At 42.8% G+C, this 21098-nt stretch overlaps 1 protein-coding gene across 1 annotated transcript in view; it reads right to left on the bottom strand.

The window, feature by feature from the left end:
- Window positions 1-181: 181 nt before the first annotated feature.
- Window positions 182-21098, bottom strand: part of LOC130106614 (protein NDRG3-like) — a 34658-nt gene continuing 13741 nt past the window's right edge. Inside the window, exons 4-16 of the mRNA XM_056272792.1 lie at window positions 19473-19578; window positions 19243-19363; window positions 19037-19099; window positions 16698-16758; window positions 13342-13428; window positions 12558-12614; window positions 12273-12376; window positions 11461-11526; window positions 11258-11309; window positions 11080-11127; window positions 5866-5901; window positions 5181-5232; window positions 182-2580 (exon numbers count right to left, since the gene is read on the bottom strand). Coding sequence (XP_056128767.1) covers window positions 2411-2580; window positions 5181-5232; window positions 5866-5901; window positions 11080-11127; window positions 11258-11309; window positions 11461-11526; window positions 12273-12376; window positions 12558-12614; window positions 13342-13428; window positions 16698-16758; window positions 19037-19099; window positions 19243-19363; window positions 19473-19578 — 1023 coding nt within the window. The 3' untranslated portion in view covers window positions 182-2410. The remainder of the gene's footprint in view (window positions 2581-5180; window positions 5233-5865; window positions 5902-11079; window positions 11128-11257; window positions 11310-11460; window positions 11527-12272; window positions 12377-12557; window positions 12615-13341; window positions 13429-16697; window positions 16759-19036; window positions 19100-19242; window positions 19364-19472; window positions 19579-21098) is intronic.

The following is a 21098-nucleotide window of genomic DNA, read 5'->3' as shown; positions in this document are numbered from 1 at the left end:
GGTAAACCCATGCGTCACTCGAGTTCTGTGTTTTAAATGTTGAAGTGTTGATCTAGATGAACTAGAAACTGATTTTGGGTGTTGCCATCCTGGTTAAAATGTCTCCGACCAGATTGTTCGGTTGAAAAACCTGTTCAACCTCACCCAAATGATAAAACAAGATGTCTGATTCTTGTTAGGTTCTACACAACAATGTCTTTATTTCAATACAAATGTCAAGTAAGAGTCAGTCATAATAAATAGGAAGAACAATAGTCGTGAGTAATAGTAACAACAGTAATGTGATACAGAATATTGTATATGTATGTGGAATAATTCACTTTCGAGAGAAAATCTCATCTGGTGATTTTCGCCAGTGTTTAGAGTCCTTAACTAATCTCCATTGGTCTTAAGTGGAGGAGTTAAAACCAATTGTGTGATCGGAAAAACGCAGGGATGAGCCTCTATTTAGAACTAGCTTATTTCAATTTCTTGAAAACTTTTGATAACAGATGGTTTTCATCCAACAACTGAATTTAAAAAGCAAAACATCAATAAAAACCAACTGCTCTACATTCCTCCAGGCAACAGGGGGCACCAGTACATTGACTATAGTAATGGCAACATTAAACCCAGAGCAAGTCAACACATCAGGATTCCAAGTTGAAACAATTACTGGAAGAATGATTGTTAGTTATTACCACTGCCAAGAAACACGGATACCAAATGACAACTAAGCAGTAAATTAGCGACACAACACACATGGTTGCGGGCACCAAACCTAACATGGCTTCAAACGCTTCATTTAACCTTCAGCTTCTCTGAATCTCAGCTGGGTTCAAAGAGCCAACCGCGAGGAGCTGTTTCACAAGGAAGAACAGTTAAGTGATTGTAAATCAACATTCATGCCGTCACCTCTATCAAGCCCTGCAAGGACAGAATAACGCCCAAAGTGCAGTCCTTGCAGTAACAGTCTTTTTCAAAACCAAATATCAGCACTGCACAGCCCAACAGTCAAACACTACCTACTAAGTGTGTACGTTCACAACCAGCACGTGGTGTTTAACACCTGTATTTGTATACTACAAGCCTGAGAGACAGGCTCCACAGCTGACCCAAAATGATCATATCAGGTTAAGAAGCACTATGGGCGGTACCCTCATATCATGTGTCCTTGGTGACCAAACTATATATGAGCTGTACAATAAACTTAAACCAGCACTCCATACACATTGTCATGCTATCTATAGGTCCATGTAACAAAGAAGATCTGAAAAGTACTTTAAAACTCAGCAGGGAAACGGTAAGTTTAAGTGTAAATGAACAGGAGTAGTCCATCAAAAGCAAAACAAAAAAAACATTAAAAGATAATATTCACATTGAGAAGGGGTTGCATGCTAACATCAGTACTTCCACCTGAGCTAACTAGGTCTTATTCTAGCCACAAGGTCAGAGGTCATGCATTCACCAGTCAGAATCTGGTTCAGTGTCACCGACAGGTGTAAGTCAAAGGTTAGCATTGAGTTTCGGTCAGAAAACGGCTCACTTAAACCACAGTGGCTTAACAGCAAACACCACAACAGATACTAATAAGAAAAATAGCAATAATAATATAAGTTGCCATAGCAAACCATTTGACTAAACATGTAGAGCAGTCTCAAAGTTGGACTGGAGCATCACCATGGTAACCACATGGAGTAGAAACATGGTGACAGACCGTGTTTGTTTTATGTCCTGATCAGAGAAATATTGAGTGTGAATATGTTCCAATGTACTCGGCAGCATCACCATGGTGACACAGCCTACACTCAGTAGATCAGCTGGCAAAGAGGTTTGTAGTGGGATGCCCTGCATTACCATGGCAACCAGCGAAACCTGGGATGGACAGACTGTGTACGGCTCCAATACAATCTAGTCTAAAGGTACAGGGTACCACAACACATCAGGTGTGGTTTGTCGCCTTGGAAAGTGTAACAGTCTGACCAACATCTATAAACCACCCGAGGATTCCCAACAACCAGTTTGAAATGAATAAACTACAAACCTCTAAGCCCTATCACCAACTTGTCCTTGTTATGGTAAAACACAGAACAAACAGGATCTCTGGTGGAGAACGGGTCACCATGCAGCCCCAAGGCTGTGTCGGGTCTGACATGATTCATCTGTCAACAGAAATGAAAAGAACCAACTCTGCTTTAAACGTGAGTCTGATGCTATGTTCCTCTTACAGTCTGGAGAGCTAGAGATTAGCTAGACTACTGAAACAAGAGTACAGTAGACCCAACCACTGGAAGGGGCGGGGGGTATACAAACCACAAGTGAGAGAGGGAAGACATGGAGGACAAAAGAATGGTGATAGGGAGAGAAAAGGAGAAGCAGAGAGAACAGGAGAAAGGAAGAGAAGGGTGAGAGCTTAAACGACCAGAGTCATCTACGCTGTCACTTCCAAGGTGTGTGTTGCTGTGTGTTTGGTGCTGGCTGGGTCGGCGTCCTCTGTCAGGTGGTTGGTGGTACTGCGGCTCCGAGTGCCCTCTGCTGACCCCATGCTGGAGGCTGAGTGAGTCCTGGCGCGCACCAGACGAGTCATACTTGCTGTGGGCACTGAGGGAGAGACAGAGATATTATTACTACAGGATTATTATTACTACTACAGGATTACGTTGCTATGGAGATAGAACTGTATGTACAAATATTTTAGACTCCATCTAAAATATTTAAAGCTATCTCAGAGGGGCTTTGTCAGAGTGTTGTGGCATGTTAACATGCCAGTACGAGCATGCATTTGTGTGTGCTGTGCTGTGTGTGTGTGTATTCGAGGGACACTGAGGGTTATTTCAATTGCCGTCATACAATGCATCATCCTTATTCGTAGATCTGAATGATCCATATTGTGACCAAGCAGCAGGATTCAAATCTGACGGTGGTGGGGCTACGTGAGTGCATGCAGCACAACCTGCCATTCACGTCCACTGCAGAAAAATAACCACTCAGACTGTCAGAAAGACAGCATGCAGAAAGACAATACAGAGAGACAGACAGGCTAACACACACACACACACACACACACACACACACACACACACACACACACACACACACACACACACACACACAGACACACACACACACACACAGGACAAATAAAAGAGACTTGAAGAGATTAACATCTGCATTAATGGAGGTGATGAACCAGCGAGGGAGGGGAAAGAGAGAGAGACAGGGAGGAACCTGTTGGTTGAATTCCTGATACCTGATTGGCTGCTTAGGTGGTTTAACACAACATGTGGGACTGGAGGAACACATGAAGCAGTACAGGGGAGGAGAAAAGAGGAGGGACAGGAGAGAAAGAGAATTGATAGCTGTAGTCAAAGCAAGACACGGCACTCAAATCAACCACAGACACACACACACACACACACACACAGACACACACACCACTGTTACTGATGTGTGCTGCCTGCGTAGAGAGATGTGTATGTGTGTGTGTAGGAGCGTGTGTGAGGTCTTGAAACGTGCATGCAGACCATGCTGTGTGATGAGTATAGAAAAGCTACTTACAATAACAGTTAGTGTAGCAGCACTGTACACAACACACATACACACACACACACACACACACACACACACACACACACACATATATGTATTGGACAGAGACACACTGGGTTGATATGTGTTTTTTTTTTTTGTGAAGCACTTTGTAACACTGTTTTGAAAAGTGCTATATAAATAAAATTATATTATTATTATTATTACAGCCGGAGTCTGCTGGAATTAAGGTCTGGTTCTGTTTGAACGGCATTGGGTTTTTCTCTTCACCGGGACTCAGGTTCCTGATACCTGAGCTCTATCAAGGACTCTTTGTGTCATGTCTTCTTCAAGCTCGCTGTGTTAATCTGCAGCCCTCACCTCACATCCAACATATCCACAATTAAATTCAATTTACGTGAGGCATCAGTGTTTGAAGTTAGATTATGAATTAAAATAAACTCCGATATTCGCGGCACTGTGAATACACGTCTTTATGCATGCTCAGTAATCCAGGTAAGAACATCACAGAGAGGTGAATCTGCATCTGGACACGTTTAATGGGATGCAAACATACATATTTCTGTTTTGAGGACCCATTCAGAGGAGGTTGGAGGTCATGTTCTACCGGGTGTGTGTGTGTGTTTTCTATGTGATCTTCTCTCACACACTAAGAATGAGTAGGAGGTAAACATTAAAAACAGTTTGGCAGAAGAGTTGCAATGCCAGCAGTGCAGGAACAATGTGTATATATTTAGAATCTATGACACAAACACACCAACCAGTATTTCCACTACATCCATTTAAGAGCACTGGCAGAGGACATCAAAATAACATCCATCTACACTACATTTATCCCTTGTTTCATTTTTAACATGTGCCTGCACATTATTTTTAATGACAGTAAATTGAATTGAATTGATCCTTACAAACACATTCAGGTTCTACCTGTCTGTCTGCAGCCACACGTCACCTTTAAGATTAGGATTTTAGGATTATTTAGTTATTGCTATCCTTTGGTACCTGAAAATAAAGCTGACTGGTTGTGCTGTTGTTTGTCCCGGAAAACTATACAGCCATCACAGTTAACTGGTTTCTACTGAAGGAGGCTGAACATGACACACCGCCTACCCACTGCTTTTCTATTTGAATTAGATCGTTGTTGATTGGATTTGTCGTTGTCCTTGTTGTTGTTGTTATTCACATCTCTGAACACTAGAGGGAAGCACTCATGTAGAAATGACACATTGCGCCACACCTAATGCCAAAACCTAGTAAAACCAGCACAGTTGGGAACCAGGCTGAGACAGACATGGATCCACAGCCAAAGTACCCCCTCCTACCACCACCACCCGACACACAGCTCCACAGTAACACGAGGACAGTAAAGGTGAGAGGCAATTAGAACATGTTTCCACGATGAAGACGCTGCAGCTTCCTTCAACAATGTGTTTGATTTCATGGATCTTAATAAGTCATTCTGAAATGCCATGTAAGCTTCCACTGAGCTCAATGGAAAAGCCCTTTGTGGCTAACTTGTGATTTTGGGCTATACAAATAAACGTGATTTATTATCAATTCTGTAAGGTCAAAAGGGGGCGATGTAAAGCGTCCGAGTATTTAGAAAAGGCTGATGTATTATCTATTATTATTATTAATATTATTATACTCACTGTATCCCATCCCCTGGACAAAATACTTGAAGGCTTCTGCAAGTTTCCCAGGCTGGGGGAGCGGCGCACACACACACACACACACACACACACACACACACACACACACACACACACACACACACACACACACACACACACACACAGAGTCTAAATGACATGATAAAAAACACCTGATCTACAGTGGGGAGCAAGATGAAGGTACGTTTGATAAATGGATTGTATCTATGGAGAATGAGGAAGAGGAGTTATGGGCTAGAGACAACCCTTGAGGTCAGAGTAAGAAATGTTAATCTAACAGGTAAGTCATTTAGCCAACACTCTTGTTGAGCACAGGGTTACTGCCATACTGAACTTTTGAACCTCCATACAAAACTTCTAAACATTTTGATATTCAACACCATTTTCCAGAAAAAATAATATTTCACAAAATTCAAGAAAAACTTTTATTTAAACAGTTTCCAATATGAGCATGATTGCATAGAATTTTAACCCCCTACATCATCAACAGTGAAAGTAACTAAAAGTAAGGGGGTCAAAGGTAACAACATCCTTGATGATCACTGATGACAAAAGAAATGCAAAGAAGAGAGAAGAAATAAGAGCCGAGGAGAGGCGGAAAGGATTCCATTTGAGAGGAGGAAGATGAGAGTAGGGGGCGGGGCTTGGAGAGTGACTGACTTACCTGTACCACCTGGGGAAGACCGCCGCAGTCTGCCATCTAATGGAAAGACATAGAAGAAGGGTGAGAGCTTACACAACCAGGGTCCTCGATGCTGTCACTTCCAAGGTGTGTGTTTGGGGCTGGCTGGGTCGGCGTAACTTAACTGGGCGGGGCACATGCGTGAGTGTGTATGTGCGTATGTTTGTTTGTCTACTTTATCAAAGTCGGTATCAAGTTTTTGATGTCTTTGCAAGCCTGAGTGATGGCTTGTTGCAAGAGGTAGACAATAGATATTAGGGGGAAGTAATGACAGATAACCATCAGGCTTTGCTGCTACCTGTCAGACTACCGGGAGGGATAAATAATTCCGTGGGTGTGCAAGAACAAATTTGTACGTCCGAACGATTGATGAATGAGGCCCCTGGACTCTTGACGATCATCTGTGACATTGTAAGCATGTTTGGAATACTGACCATGCCTACATTTCCTGCTTACACCCACGAGGATTTGCTGAGTCTCTGACATACAAGTAAGACTTCTCCAAAACTCCTATTCAGTTCTCCTCAAATTATCTGCCCCACTCATCGATCAGCCCGTCCTAAAACCCAAAGGGCAAAGAAAATAAGAGGAGCCAGAGGGGGGATTCAGAACTGACTCAAACGGAGGGGAAGTCGATTCCCTCTCCCCAAAAAAACCCCCATCCAACGCTCGCTCACTACAGAATAAAATACATGAACTTGCTGTTCTTGTCAAACAGGGGTTTCAGTAGGTTCAACCTGAGTTGCTTCACTGAAACGTGGTTGACTGAGGATGTAAAAAACATCGCTCTAGAGGGATGCTCTCTCATCCGATTTGACCAGGATATTACACAGACGGCGAAAAGTGTCGGAGGTGGATTATGCTAGTTTATGAACACCAGCTGGGCAACAAACATCGCGGTACGTGTCACTGATATAGTCACTGCTTCATTCAGACCACATTACCTGCTCCGTGAATTCACACAGATCACAATAATTCTGGTGTATGTGCCTGGGCCAGACTATGCACTTGCAGCTGATCGCATAGCTTCCTCTTATAACAAGGTGCTGTGTAATTCTGGCGGTGACCTGGCCTTCTTACTTGGAGATTTCAACAGGTGAAGCATTGCCAAATCTTGAAAAATATGTAACATGCCCAATGAGGCTGAACAAAACTCCAGATCAATGGTTTGGTAATGTGGATGGCACCTAGGTGTCAAGGTCATCCCCTCTTCTTGGATGGTCAGATCATAATGTTATCCACCTCCAATCAAAGTACCTTCAGCTGCTAAAGAGGGCTAAACCCGCTGTCCAGCATATTCAAGACAAACGACTCTGGAAGAGTTGAGGGGCTGCTTTGAAGCTAATGAGTGGGACTTATTTCTTAATAACCGGGATTGCCTAAACAATTATGAACTACTAAATGATGCCATTACCAGATATGTAAGCTTCTGTGAAGACTCTGTTAATAAAACAAAGGAAGTCAGAATCTACCTTACCATGGAACTGAATCACCTAAATCTGAAGAAAAAAAACTTTCTGCAGGGTGACTCCCCAAAAATGAAAAGAGTTAAACAAGGGGGGTAGGACACATGATCAAAAAAGCACAGACTATAAGGACAAGGTTGAGGAGAAACTGAGAACTGGCAATGTAAGAGATGCCTTGAGGCGATTAACAAAATGATGGGCAGGCAGCTGAAACCTGCCCATTAGTGTGATGATGCCCTAAATCTCTCACATTATCTGGAACTCCTTTTATTCCAGACTTGATAAACAGGACTTCAGTGATGAGTGTGAGGCTGTCTGCACTGGGATGGCCCCTCGCCCTATGATTCTGCAGTAGAGTGAGGTCATCTCCGTGTTTCAAAGGGTGAACCCCAGCAAGGCTCCTGGCCCAGATGGACTCAAGGGAAGGTTCTAAAGGAATTTGTGGCCCAGCTGGGATTTATATTGATGTACTGCTGCCATTCTTGGCCAGGTCTCTCTTGTAAAAGAGATTTTAATATCAGTGGGACTAACCTGGTTAAATAAAGGTAAATAAAATAAAAAATATTCACCCAGCTGTTCCAAATATTCCTCAACACAAGCTTTGTCCCCCAGGCTTGGAAGACGGCGACCATCACCTCTGTACCAAAAACACCTCATGCCAAATCCCTTCAGGACTTCAGACCCATCGCTCTCACACCTCAATGCATGGAACGTCTATTATGTCTAATATTTAAATCACTCCCAACTCAAACGGCTGAGTTTATGAACACCATGCAATTTGCCTACCAGGATAACTGAGGTGTTGAGGATGCTACACTCAGTCTCTTGGATAAAGTCCACTGTCATCTAGACAAAGCCAACACTCATGTCCATATTCTTTTATGGATTTTTCCTCTGCTTTTAATGCAGTCCAGCCCCACCTCTTCTTAAAGCGCCTGTGTGACCTGATGTCAGCAGCAATCTAGTCCTCTGAGTCAGCAAATTCCTGAGAGAACGGCCCCAGCCTGTCTGTATTAACAACACCCTTTCTGACTGTCTTGTTCTGAATATTGGTGTGGGATGTGTACTATCTCCCCGGCTGTTCTCTATATACACAAATGAAACACAGTGTAACAGCAGTGGCCTTTCCCTTTTAAGTATGTGGATGATATGGCCCTGGTCACTTGCCAGCAGTATATGAACAGCACCTCCTACTGCCAGCACATCAACAGCCTTGCCTCCTGGTTTGATGATACTAGCTTCTTAGACCTTAATGTCACCAAGTCCAAGGAGCTGTGCCTTGGGGGCAATTGGAGAGCAGGCAGTCCTACCTAAAAACCAATCATTATAAAGGCCCAGGAAGTGGAGCAGGTCACCCACTTCAAATATCTGGGAACAGTGATAGACAATAAACTCACCTTTCAGGACAATGCGGACTACACCTACAAGAAAGTATGACAGCGCCTCGCTCTTCTCAGGAAACTAAGCAGCTTTAACACCAGGCAGCACACACTTCATGGTCTACATTTCACTAACTCAGAGTGTCCTCACATTTAACATTGTCTCATGGTACGGAAATGTCTCAGTAAAACAAAAGAACAAACTGACACGTTTTCAACCAGGCCAGCAACAACTCCAACTCCAGGACTTATTTTCTCAATCCACAACCAAAAAGGCAATTCAGCTCTACAATGACCCCACCCATCCTCTCCACTCAGCATTTCAGTTGCTGCCATCAGGCCACAGACTGAAAGTCCCAATGGCCAGAAAGGACAGTTGATCTGCCGATGAGATTATAGAGTATAGATTATTGCAACTGTTCTCTTCTCTCTCGTTAAATTATGTATTTTCCTGTCTCTTCCCCCGTGTATGTGAATGGTGTGATGTGAGTCTCCTGTGTACAAGTGTAGTCCGTCCTCCTGCCAGGTCTCCATGGTGATGGTGGTCGCCACCTGGATGCTGCTTGGCAGCCTCCTCATCACATTTGTTATACATCTTATAAACCCATATAGTTTTGCTATTCTGTTTCAATGTTACATCCTTCTGTCTCTCTGATATGTAACTGTCTTTTCTTGTCTCTTCTCCCATGTATGTGAATGGTGTGATTTAAGTCTCCCCTGTGTGCATGTGTAGTCTGTCCCCCTGTCAGGTCTACAGGGTGATGGTGGTCGCATCGCTCAGGTTCTAGGCTGTCTCGGTGGCATCTGGATGCTGCTTGGCATCCTCATCACATTCTTCATATAGCTTATAATTCTATTATAATTCTGTTGTCCTCTTTCAATGTTGTATTCTGTAAATTGTGTTCTATTCTGTACACACAACATCCATTGTCCGTCTGTCCATCTTGGGAGAGACATCCTTCCTCTGTTGTTTTCCCTGAGGTTTTCTCCCTGTTAAATGTTTTGGTTTTTTTTTTTAGGGAAAAGTTCCTTATCTCATGTGAAGGTCAAAGGACAAGATGTTGTATTACTGCATTACTGCAAAGCCCCCTGGGGCAAATTTGTAATTTGTGATAGTGGACGATACAAATAAAATTGACTTGACAAGAAACCCCTTATTTCACCAGCTGTGACCATCCTCAATAAGAGCCTGTTTAAATAGGCCCCTCGGAATTCGCCTGGCCCCGCCCACCCACCCACACTCTCTTTTAACCCCTTTCTTCTAAGCCCCCTCCTTTTGTCCTAAGCCCCCTCATTTTTTTAGGCTGCTCTGCAATCAACACCATCACCTATGTCAGCGGTGGCTAACCATGTGCCATGGAGAGCCATGTGTATGCAGGTTTTCATTCTAGCCGGACTCCACACCAGGTGATTTCACTGATACATTCTTCCTCTTTGGTCGAAGGGTTGCTAATCAGTGAAATCACCTGGTTTGGAGTCCGGTTGGTCAGCCACCCCTGACCTATGTTAATGTACATTCATTTATTTACCATGTTTAGGTACAGCTGTGTATTATGTATTGTTGTGATGGTTATGACGGCTTTACATGTCAGTGGAGGAACAGTCCACTCTTCACTTTTATTACTTCCACATGCCGTTCAGTCAGTTTAAAATTTCATTTAACCATAATGTATAACTATTGGGTGATGTTGTGTATTGATGTATGGTGTGCATTGTCCCATATGCCAGTGTCAATGACACATTTCCATTTAATGTAAATCTAATGGACAATAAAGTAATCTGAATCTGAAAAACACACCAGCAACCTCAGTTTAGAAACCCTATTCGTATCCACTTCAGATACCCTATTTCATATCTTTTAATTTCTATGACAATGTTTGAAAACACTTATCACACTTCAAGATTAAATGAACAGAATTCACATCATTTTTACTTAAATAGTTGATTCTACACTCTACCCTTTCATAAAGGTCTTTTCTTTAACCAATGATTTTTGAGTTCAGCACATTCTGCCACCTATAGGACAGCAATGGAATAACAATCGGATGATAGTGGTTCTACTATGACGACACAAAGGAGAATAGCCAACTTAGTCATTTCATTGTAACTGTAACTTTCAGCTAGACGGGCAGGTAGACATGTAAAGTGACAGTCTGGCTGACAGAGAGACGGGATGAGTGAGAGAAAGACAAGCTAAAGGAACAGCTAGCCTGAAAAGCAGACGGATGGGCTGAAAGAAAGACAGGTTGAGAGTGCCAGACAGACAGGGTAAAGGACAGGCAAGTAGGCAGATAGACAGATGGACAGTGGGGTCGACAGTCAAGCAATCAATCAAACAGACAGAAAGGTACCTTCAGCAGGGTAGTCTTGGTTGGGTTCAGTCTGGAGTTACACTCTACCTACAGACCAGAAGAAGTTTGTCAGCATGGAGATCACATGACCAACTCAAACTCAACCCTCTCCATTCTAATCCACCAGACCATAATATCACAGCCAAGCTGTTTTAATGGAAACAAGGTAATTACTCACCACAGCGTCAACAGCAGGGGATGCATCTCCAACTACCAGCAGGGCAGAACACCTGTTGCGCGCGCACGTGCACACACACACACACACACACACACACACAAAATAAACAATGCTTTGGACATAGTGAAATAAAAAAATTGTATGTCTTAGAGAAAAAGAGAGAGAGAGAGCGAGGGAGAGAGAGAGACTAAGTGTGTGCGTACCCGAGTGTGTTAACTGAGTCTTCATTCAGACCAGGAATCGGACGCTCCATCTGTAGCTCAGAACGACTAAAAAACAAACACCGAATAAAGAAATTATTCTTGCAAGTGACATATTTTTAAGAACAGACGACCCATTTAAACAAGCTCCACGTAGCTACAGCATCACAATAATGACTGAATGATGGTAGCAAAGTGGCTCAGAGAGTCTCCTGGTTTCTGTTGGAGCCACCATAGTGAAATCACAACACTAAGCACAAACCCAACCAGCTGACCAGACCGCCAGGCAGAATCACTTTATTGAACATAATGGGTCTGAAGAACAGGGGTGTGGTCCGCATGTCTGGTGTGGTGTGAACACTCTTTAAAATGTCAAGAGTAATGGCATTTAAATTTATGTCTGTTCATGCATGTATTATTAGTAATGACATAAATAACATCCGTGACTCTCGTGGACACTGAAACCTTTCAGGTGCATTTGGCACAAGATGTCTCCTGTTATACTTTAGGTCCAGTTAAAATCAGTGGACTCCATCCAGCAAACCAGAACGGAATACTCTCACAGGTGAGAGTTGAATCATTTCAGCTTGCTCCTCAGACAGCACTTCTATTAAGAAGTACTTTACCTTTACAGATACTTTCAAACACAGCCAAGTTATTCTGGGAACTGAGACAAATATTCTAGTTGAAATAGCACTGGTATTACTGGTCACACCTGGTATAGAATGGCCAGGTTGTCCTCCATAGGCTAGTGGTACTACTAGTAGTATTAGGGTTAGTGGTGGTGGTGGTATTTGTAATACTAATGTTATTACCTGTCATAGCTGGTATAAAACATGGCCAGGTTATCCTGTGGAATATCCTGAGAGATGTGGAGTCGATACGTCTGGATAATTTCCTGGTTCTCAGTCAACTCATCCTACACACACACACACACACACACACACACACACACACACACGATTTTAGTGGAGGACAAACCAAGATTGATTTATTGTGTCTCAAATAAAAAATCAAATTTAAATATATATCATACTCAAATATGTCTGTCTCTTTTTACAAGCGTCTCTCTCACTGTCTGTGTCTCTGTCTGTACTTACTGCACTGAAGTGATGACTCATGATCATATCCACCAGATTGCTGGTCCAGCCACTCAACTGATAATAGCAAAATAGTTCAATTTTGATATTAAATCTGTTTAAAAAATGATACAATAATCCAACAAGCATCAATTAAAACGAATATGTTCTAGTACCAGACCCTTAAAATAATGGTTCTTTTTTTGGGAGGGGGACATTTCCCCCCTTTTTCTCCCCAATTGTATTTGGCCAATTACCATATTTTTCAAGCCATCCCGGTTGCTGCTCCACCCCCTCTGCTGAGCTGGGGAGGGCTGCAGACTACCACACGCCTCCTCCGATGAAAAGAGGCCAGGTGCTTCTTTTCACCTGACAGTGAGGAGTTTCACCAGGGGGACGTAGCACGTGGGAGGATCACGCTATTCCCCCCAGTTCCCCCTCCCCCTTGAACAGGAGCCCCGACCGACCAGAGGAGGTGCTAGTGCAGCAACCAGGACACATACCCAAATCCAGCTTCCCACCCGCAGACACGGCCAATTGTGACTGTAGGGACACCCAACCAAGCCAGAGGTAACACAGGGATTCGAACCGGCGATCTCCGTGTTGGTAGGCAACGGAATAGACCGCTATGCTACCCGGACGCCCCTTATAATAATACTTAGTACTTATTAATACTTAGTAATAACACTTAAAACTTATTAAAGCAATACTTAGTGCTTATAATAGTTGTGTAATGATATAGTACTGTGTGTGTGTGTGTGTGTGTGTGTGTGTGTGTGTGTGTGTGTGTGTGTGTGTGAGAGACCTTGGAAGCAGCCCAGTCTATCCAGCCCTTGGCACAGGGGTCGATGTTGATCAGAACTAACCCCTCCACCAAACTGGGCTCATTCAGCTGAAAAACAACAACTTTCATCACCATCATATATATCCTGCAATGAGTGTTTTTGAATTTTGCATGTCGCACCTCTCCCTTCCCCACTGGACGTTGTGCATGTGATGTGCATGACGAGGCAGTTAATGATATATTCTGTCCCGTGTAACTTTATTGACAGCTGATGATTGCTTATTGCATGAAACAGGCTTGTGCTGTCTCATAAAGAATTTACTTGAATCACTGGATTTTATATATATATATATATATATATATATATATATATATATATATATATATACACACTACCGTTCAAAAGTTTGGGATCACATTGAAATGTCCATATTTTTGAAGGAAAAGCACTGTACTTTTCAATGAAGATAACTTTAAACTAGTCTTAACTTTAAAGAAATACACTCTATACATTGCTAATGTGGTAAATGACTATTCTAGCTGCAAATGTCTGGTTTTTGGTGCAATATCTACATAGGTGTATAGAGGCCCATTTCAAGCAACTATCACTCCAGTGTTCTAATGGTACAATGTGTTTGCTCATTGGCTCAGAAGGCTAATTGATGATTAGAAAACCCTTGTGCAATCATGTTCACACATCTGAAAACAGTTTAGCTCGTTACAGAAGCTACAAAACTGACCTTCCTTTGAGCAGATTGAGTTTCTGGAGCATCACATTTGTGGGGTCAATTAAACGCTCAAAATGGCCAGAAAAAGAGAACTTTCATCTGAAACTCGACAGTCTATTCTTGTTCTTAGAAATGAAGGCTATTCCATGCGAGAAATTGCTAAGAAATTGAAGATTTCCTACACCGGTGTGTACTACTCCCTTCAGAGGACAGCACAAACAGGCTCTAACCAGAGTAGAAAAAGAAGTGGGAGGCCGCGTTGCACAACTGAGCAAGAAGATAAGTACATTAGAGTCTCTAGTTTGAGAAACAGACGCCTCACAGGTCCCCAACTGGCATCTTCATTAAATAGTACCCGCAAAACACCAGTGTCAACATCTACAGTGAAGAGGCGGCTGCGGGATTCTGGGCTTCAGGGCAGAGTGGCAAAGAAAAAGCCATATCTGAGACTGACCAATAAAAGAAAAAGATTAAGATGGGCAAAAGAACACAGACATTGGACAGAGGAAGACTGGAAAAAAGTGTTGTGGACGGATGAATCCAAGTTTGAGGTGTTTGGATCACAAAGAAGAACGTTTGTGAGACGCAGAACAAATGAAAAGATGCTGGAAGAATGCCTGACGCCATCTGTTAAGCATGGTGGAGGTAATGTGATGGTCTGGGGTTGCTTTGGTGCTGGTAAGGTGGGAGATTTGTACAGGGTAAAAGGGATTCTGAATAAGGAAGGCTATCACTCCATTTTGCAACGCCATGCCATACCCAGTGGACAGCGCTTGATTGGAGCCAATTTCATCCTACAACAGGACAATGACCCTAAACACACCTCCAAATTGTGCAAGAACTATTTAGAGCAGAAGCAGGCAGCTGGTATTCTATCGGTAATGGAGTGGCCAGCGCAGTCACCAGATCTGAACCCCATTGAGCTGTTGTGGGAGCAGCTTGACCGTAGGGTACGCAAGAAGTGCCCATCCAACCAATCCAACTTGTGGGAGCTGCTTCTGGAAGCGTGGGGTGCAATTTCTCCAGATTACCTCAACAAATTAACAGCTAGAATGCCAAAGGTCTGCAATGCTGTACTTGCTGCAAATGGAGGATTCTTTGACGAAAGCAAAGTTTGATGTAAAAAAAATCTTATTTCAAATACAAATCATTATTTCTAACCTTGTCAATGTCTTGACTCTATTTTCTATTCATTTCACAACATATGGTGGTGAATAAGTGTGACTTTTCATGGAAAACACAAAATTGTTTGGGTGATCCCAAACTTTTGAACGGTAGTGTATATATATATGTGTGTGTGTGTGTGTGTGTGTGTGTCTATATCAATAGTCAGAGAGATGAAGAAAGTAGACAGGAGTACAAGGAGATGCGGTGTAAAGTGAAGAGAGACGTGGTGAAGGCAAAGGAAAAGACATGGCAAGTTGCATGAGAGGGTCAGGGTTACCTGTGCAGCAGGTAAAGGACGATTAAGGATAAAGATGGAAAATTGCTGACAAGCGAGGAGTGTGTTGAGAAGGTGGAAGGAGTACTTTGAGGGGCTGATGAATGAAGAAAATGAGAGAGAGAGAGAAGGTTGGATGATGTGGGGATAGTGAATCAGGAAGTGCAGTGGATTAGCAAGGAGGAAGTGAAGGCAATTGTGACAGAAAGGTACCAGCAAGCGTAAAAGGGAAGGTTTACAAGATGGTAGTGAGACCAGCTACATTGTGTGGCTTGGAGACAGTGGCACTGATGAAAAGACAGCAGGCGGAGCTGGAGGTGGCAGAGTTGAAGATTCCAAGATCTTCATTGGGAGTGACGAAGAAGGACAGGATTGGGAACGAGTATATTAGAGGGACAGCTCAGGTTGGACGGTTTGGAGACAAAGCAAGAGAGGCAAGATTGAGATGGCTTGGACATGTGTGGAGGAGAGATGCTGGGTATATTGGGAGAAGGATGCTGAATATGGAGCTGCAAGGGAAGAGGAAAAGAGGAAGGCCAAAGAGGAGGTTTATGGATGTGGTGAGGGAGGACATGCAGGTGGCTGGTGTGACAGAGGACGATGCAGTAAGAGAAACGGATGATCCACGGTGGCAGCCCTTAACGGGAGCAGCCTAAAGTAGTAGTAGATATATACACACCCATTTTTTTAAGCACATTGCATATTTACAACTAGGACCAACCCAGTACAACCACAGTTCTCTACTGTTAGTCACCGCAAGCTGTTGCATCAAACCAGTCTTCTACTGTTGGATACTGGGAGCTGTAAAGTAAAACTACACCCTTCTCCTGCTGGTCATGGTAGCATCTGGCCTTGAATACCTTGTTCTAAGAAACCACACTGGTATAAACTGAAAAACTGGAGGGTTTATCACTGATGTGCCCAAGCCAATCAGGGATTAAAAAAAAAAAGAGTCAGTTTATCATGTCACATCTTCTAATCTTGAGGTTACCTCTGTCCACACCAGCCACACAGCGACACCTGTTTATGTTAAGCTGGAAAATTATTCAACCAGCCTCTTGACAAATAACGCATCATTTGTGCAGAGGGCCTGTTCTATTGTGAACATTTTCTGTGGTGGTCCAGTAGGGACTGTCTGGTGCATTTTAGGATGCTGCTGACCCGTTGTTGGTTGATGAAGAGGGTTTAGCATCTCTGTTGTTACTTACAGCCAGTTTAGTGAGGATGTAGGATCCAGCGCCAACTCCAATCCCAATCACACTCTTCACCCTGAGGACAAAGACAACAAAGTAAACAACAGTCTGCTCTGTCAGCTGTCCGTCCATCTACCTATCCATCTGTCATCCTGCATCCTGCCTGTATATGTGTCTCCTGGATGTTTTGCCTGTCTGTCTGCCACTCTGTCTGTCCAACAGGACCAATCTCAATCTGTATCTTGAGTTAGGGACAGGACGACATTTTATGTATTTTTTTACTGATTTTATCGTGGCTCATAATAAAAAACACTCACGAAAAGTTCTTAGGGGTGAACTTCCATTATTGGGGTAACTGTAAATGGGGATTATCATGAATATCCTCACATGAGTGACTTGAAAAAGTTGTCTAGCTCGCTAATGTACAATCCTATATTGATTTCCTGCTTTACTTTGAACTAGTGCAGTGCCCATTCAAAACGTGCCTATTGGGAACAAGCCGAGTGCTTGGCCTCTGGTATTGCTGCAATACAATGCAATACAAACAACTTTAATAATCCCACTACAGGCAATTTGTTTGGAGCAGCTTCTTGTACACAAAACATAGCTATATGCAAACAAACAAACACAAGCAAATAATAAATACAAACAATAAATAATAACACTCCAGGGGCTAAATGTGGAAAAAAATCTATAAGTAATTAACAATTAATAATTTCTTGAGAACCGCTCATCCAAACAACTTCATTCTCGACACTCAAAGGACTACGGGTGTGATCCTCCCTCCAACTACAATGTGGGTTGCAATGGCAGAGTGGCGCTTTTTGTGTTTCAGCTCGTTGACTCCACGGAAGCGAAGAAGCAGAAGCAGCAAGTCAAAGTTCTATGACTAACTTCGCTGAAAGCTTAACTGCTTTCAGCTTTCTCGAGAATTGCTCATCCAAACAACTTCACACGCCACACTGCATTTCCTTGGGTCCTCGGCAATACACCCTTCAAGGGTGAAGTCAGTTGGATGAACGGTTGTCGAGAAAATCGAGAGACAGACACAAAGCCATACATACAGATACAGATTCCTTCCATTTTAGTTAGATTAGATCGCCACAAAAGACAGCCCACATCTTTCCAGTCATCCCAAAATCCTAAGCCTGTCACCATGGCTGAAGGATGTTCACTAAAACTCTCTGTTGATGCAATACTTTTTTTTTTTAATATATTTTTATTCAGATTTTGTGATGTGTAGCGCATTTGTGTAGTGCATTCGAGGGCAAAATAGTTTGAGCGAATATCATTAGGGCAGATGCTAGCTTGGGGGGATGTATATAGAAGGTGAATCCAAGAACAAAATGTATTCCCAAAGCCGAACATTTTACGGACGGAAAATAGGTACTTCCATTCGACACGATCGAACGCCTTCTCGGCGTCGAGGGAGATAACTACTTCTGGGGGGAGTGAAGGATTTCTTAGAATAGATTATGTTAAAAAGTGTATGTATGTTAAAGAATGAGTGTCTATCTTTATAAAACCAGTTTGTTCCTCTGATATGATATCTGGTAAGATTACTTCCAACCGCCGTGCAAGGACCTTAGCCAGTATCTTCACATCCACGTTAAGGAGGCTGAGGGGCCTATACAAGTTACACATAGTATCCTCCCCCTTTTTGAGGAGTAGGGATATAGATGCCTGCGTCAAAGTGGATGGAAGTGTACTACTCTCAAGAGATTCGCTGTACATAGTATGTAGATAAGAAGAGCAGGGGGGCCACCTGGGCATGGAATTTTTTGAAAAATTCAAAAGGAAAGCCGTGAGGGCCTGGGGCCTTACTGCTCTGAATTGCTCTGATAAGACTGGATAACCTCATCAATGGTGAGAGGAGAGAGAGGTCATCTGCAGGCTCAGGCACAACTGCAGGAATCACCAGTTCATCCAAGAACTGGGTCGTGTTAGCAGAGTCTGACGGGAACGCCGACTTACACAAAGTAGAGTAAAAAGATCTGAGGGTATCATTAATCCCTGCTGGGTCAGAAATCAAACTATTGGAGGAATCTACAATTTGTGGAATTAATGGTGAGGCCGCACTGCATTTTAATTGGTATGCCAGCAGGCGGCTTGTCTTTTCGCCGTGTTCATAGTACGTACCACGTTGTTTCTTAACAAAACGTAGGGCAAAGTAATTCCACTAAGTTTTAGTGTCATTTTAAGAGTTTTAAGCATATTGAGAGAATATCATGAATGGCAGTTATTAAGACCAGGATCATCATATCATGACATTATCATATCATCCCACCCCTACCCTCTGAGTGTCAGACTGACATCATTGTTAAATGTCTGTTTGTCAGAGCACATGCACTTACTGTAGCTGGGTCAGGACTAACGGAAGCATCTCCGCCAGCTCATCCATGGTGGGGTACTGGTACCTAAACAACCACACACACAACCACCCATAAACACACACACACACAGTTTCCAGCTGATTTTAGAAAAGAGCCTCTTTCATTGGTGCGTGCGTGCGTGCGTGTGTGTGTGATTGTGTGTGTGAGTGTTTGTGTAGTTTGTGTACCCAGAGGGGAACTGAGGAGCATTCTCTTGTTGTCCTGGAGCATCAACATGAAGAACAGAGAAGTGCTGAGTCACTTCCTGCATGTCCTCATAGTTAAACAGGCTGTTAAAACAAGATTTATCTACACAACACACACACAAACACACACAGTTAATATTCATAGAATATTCTTATACAGCATACTGACTGTATGTACAGGCATGTTTGTATGTGTGTGTGTGTGTACTCACGGTTGAGTCCGACGTCGTGGTAGGTGAGGATTGTGGGTCGGCTGCCCTTAGCAACCCCTCTCACAGTGACGTGCAGTACTCCGTGGGGGGTCTCTACATCATGTTCCTAAAGAGCAGCGTACAAACAATAAACACACAATCTAGCATACAATAAACACACAGATATTAATAAAATAATAAAATTTATTTATGTCGCACCTTTCTAAACAACATGACAAGGTGCCTTACGCAACAGGATAAAATAATGCACATAGTCAAGATAAGACAAGAAAATACAATACAAATATAGGACATCATGTCAGATCCGCTCCACAGAACCCGGTAAAACGCGGTTAGGATAAAGTCACAAGAGCATAATTAAAACGAAGAGAATTAGAGCCAATAAAACAAGGATTATAATGAAAACAATTAAAATAAGATGAAAGAAAAATATAAAAATATAAAGAATTGAAATTTTAAGATTATAAAAGTACAAGATATAAAAATAAATACATACATACATACATACATACATACATACATACATACATACATACATACATACATACATACATACATACATACAAACAAACAAACAAATTGGGCCACAATGGATTAACTATAAAAAGCCTTCCTGTAAAAGTAAGTTTTAAGAAGTGATTTAAAAAAAGGCAGTGATTTTGCTAGCCTAATTTCCTCAGGTAGGGAGTTCCAGAGCTGTGGGGCTCTTATAGGAAATGCCCAGTCAATCAATTAATCAATCAATCAATCAACCAACCAATCAACCAAGTTGCATTTTTTTAGTGCTTTTCTAGCTGCAACAGCCACTCAAAGCGCTTTACAATTAATAAACACACACGCATGCACGCACGCACGCACACGCACACACACACACGCACACACACACACACACACACACCCCGATGGCATGGAAATGCTGGTTCTGTGACTGAAAGAGGCATGCCATGCTATCACCAGGTTTGTTAGAATGGCATTTGTTATCGCCTTCTGTTAGGACACCGGCCTGGAGGCGGTCTGAGTAAGGCTCGGCTTTAGGACAGTCAATCATCGGCTGGCACCTGTGTTTATACATGCCAGTAATGAGCAGTCCAATTTGAGTCCTGGCTAGGGCACAGGTGCATTCTGGTCCAGCCATGAGCGAGAAGGAGTCTCTTTAGTCGCCTTCAGTAAAGAGTCTGGCTGAGGGAACAGTTAAAAAGGACCTGCCTGGGGAGTGCAGACAGCGACCAGGCCCATGGGTGTGAGTAAATCAGTGATACATGTAGGAACAAGGCCATGTAGGGCTTTAAAAGTAATTAGTAAAGGTTTAAAATCAACCCTATACCTACCAGGTAGCCAGTGAAGCACTGCAAGAATGGGAGTGATGAGTTCATGTCTCTTGGAATTTGTTAACAGTCTGTCTGGCAGCTGAGTTTTGGATGAGCTGGAGGCGGGAGATGGACTTTTGACTGAGCCCTGAATACAGGGAGTTACAATAATCCAGATGTGATGAGATGAATGTATGATGACTTTTTCAAGGTCTGTTTGACATAGAAAATTTTTAACTTTTGCAATGTTGAACCTCATTTCGTTTCTAGGGCAGGTTGGACTGCTAAAAATGCTCTCGCTACACTTAAAAGTCATAAA

This window comes from Lampris incognitus, chromosome 2, assembly GCF_029633865.1.
Source record: "Lampris incognitus isolate fLamInc1 chromosome 2, fLamInc1.hap2, whole genome shotgun sequence".
Taxonomy (NCBI): Eukaryota; Metazoa; Chordata; class Actinopteri; order Lampriformes; family Lampridae; genus Lampris; species Lampris incognitus.
The sequence above is the reverse complement of the archived record's forward strand: the minus strand, read 5'-3'. Positions and strand labels throughout refer to the sequence as shown.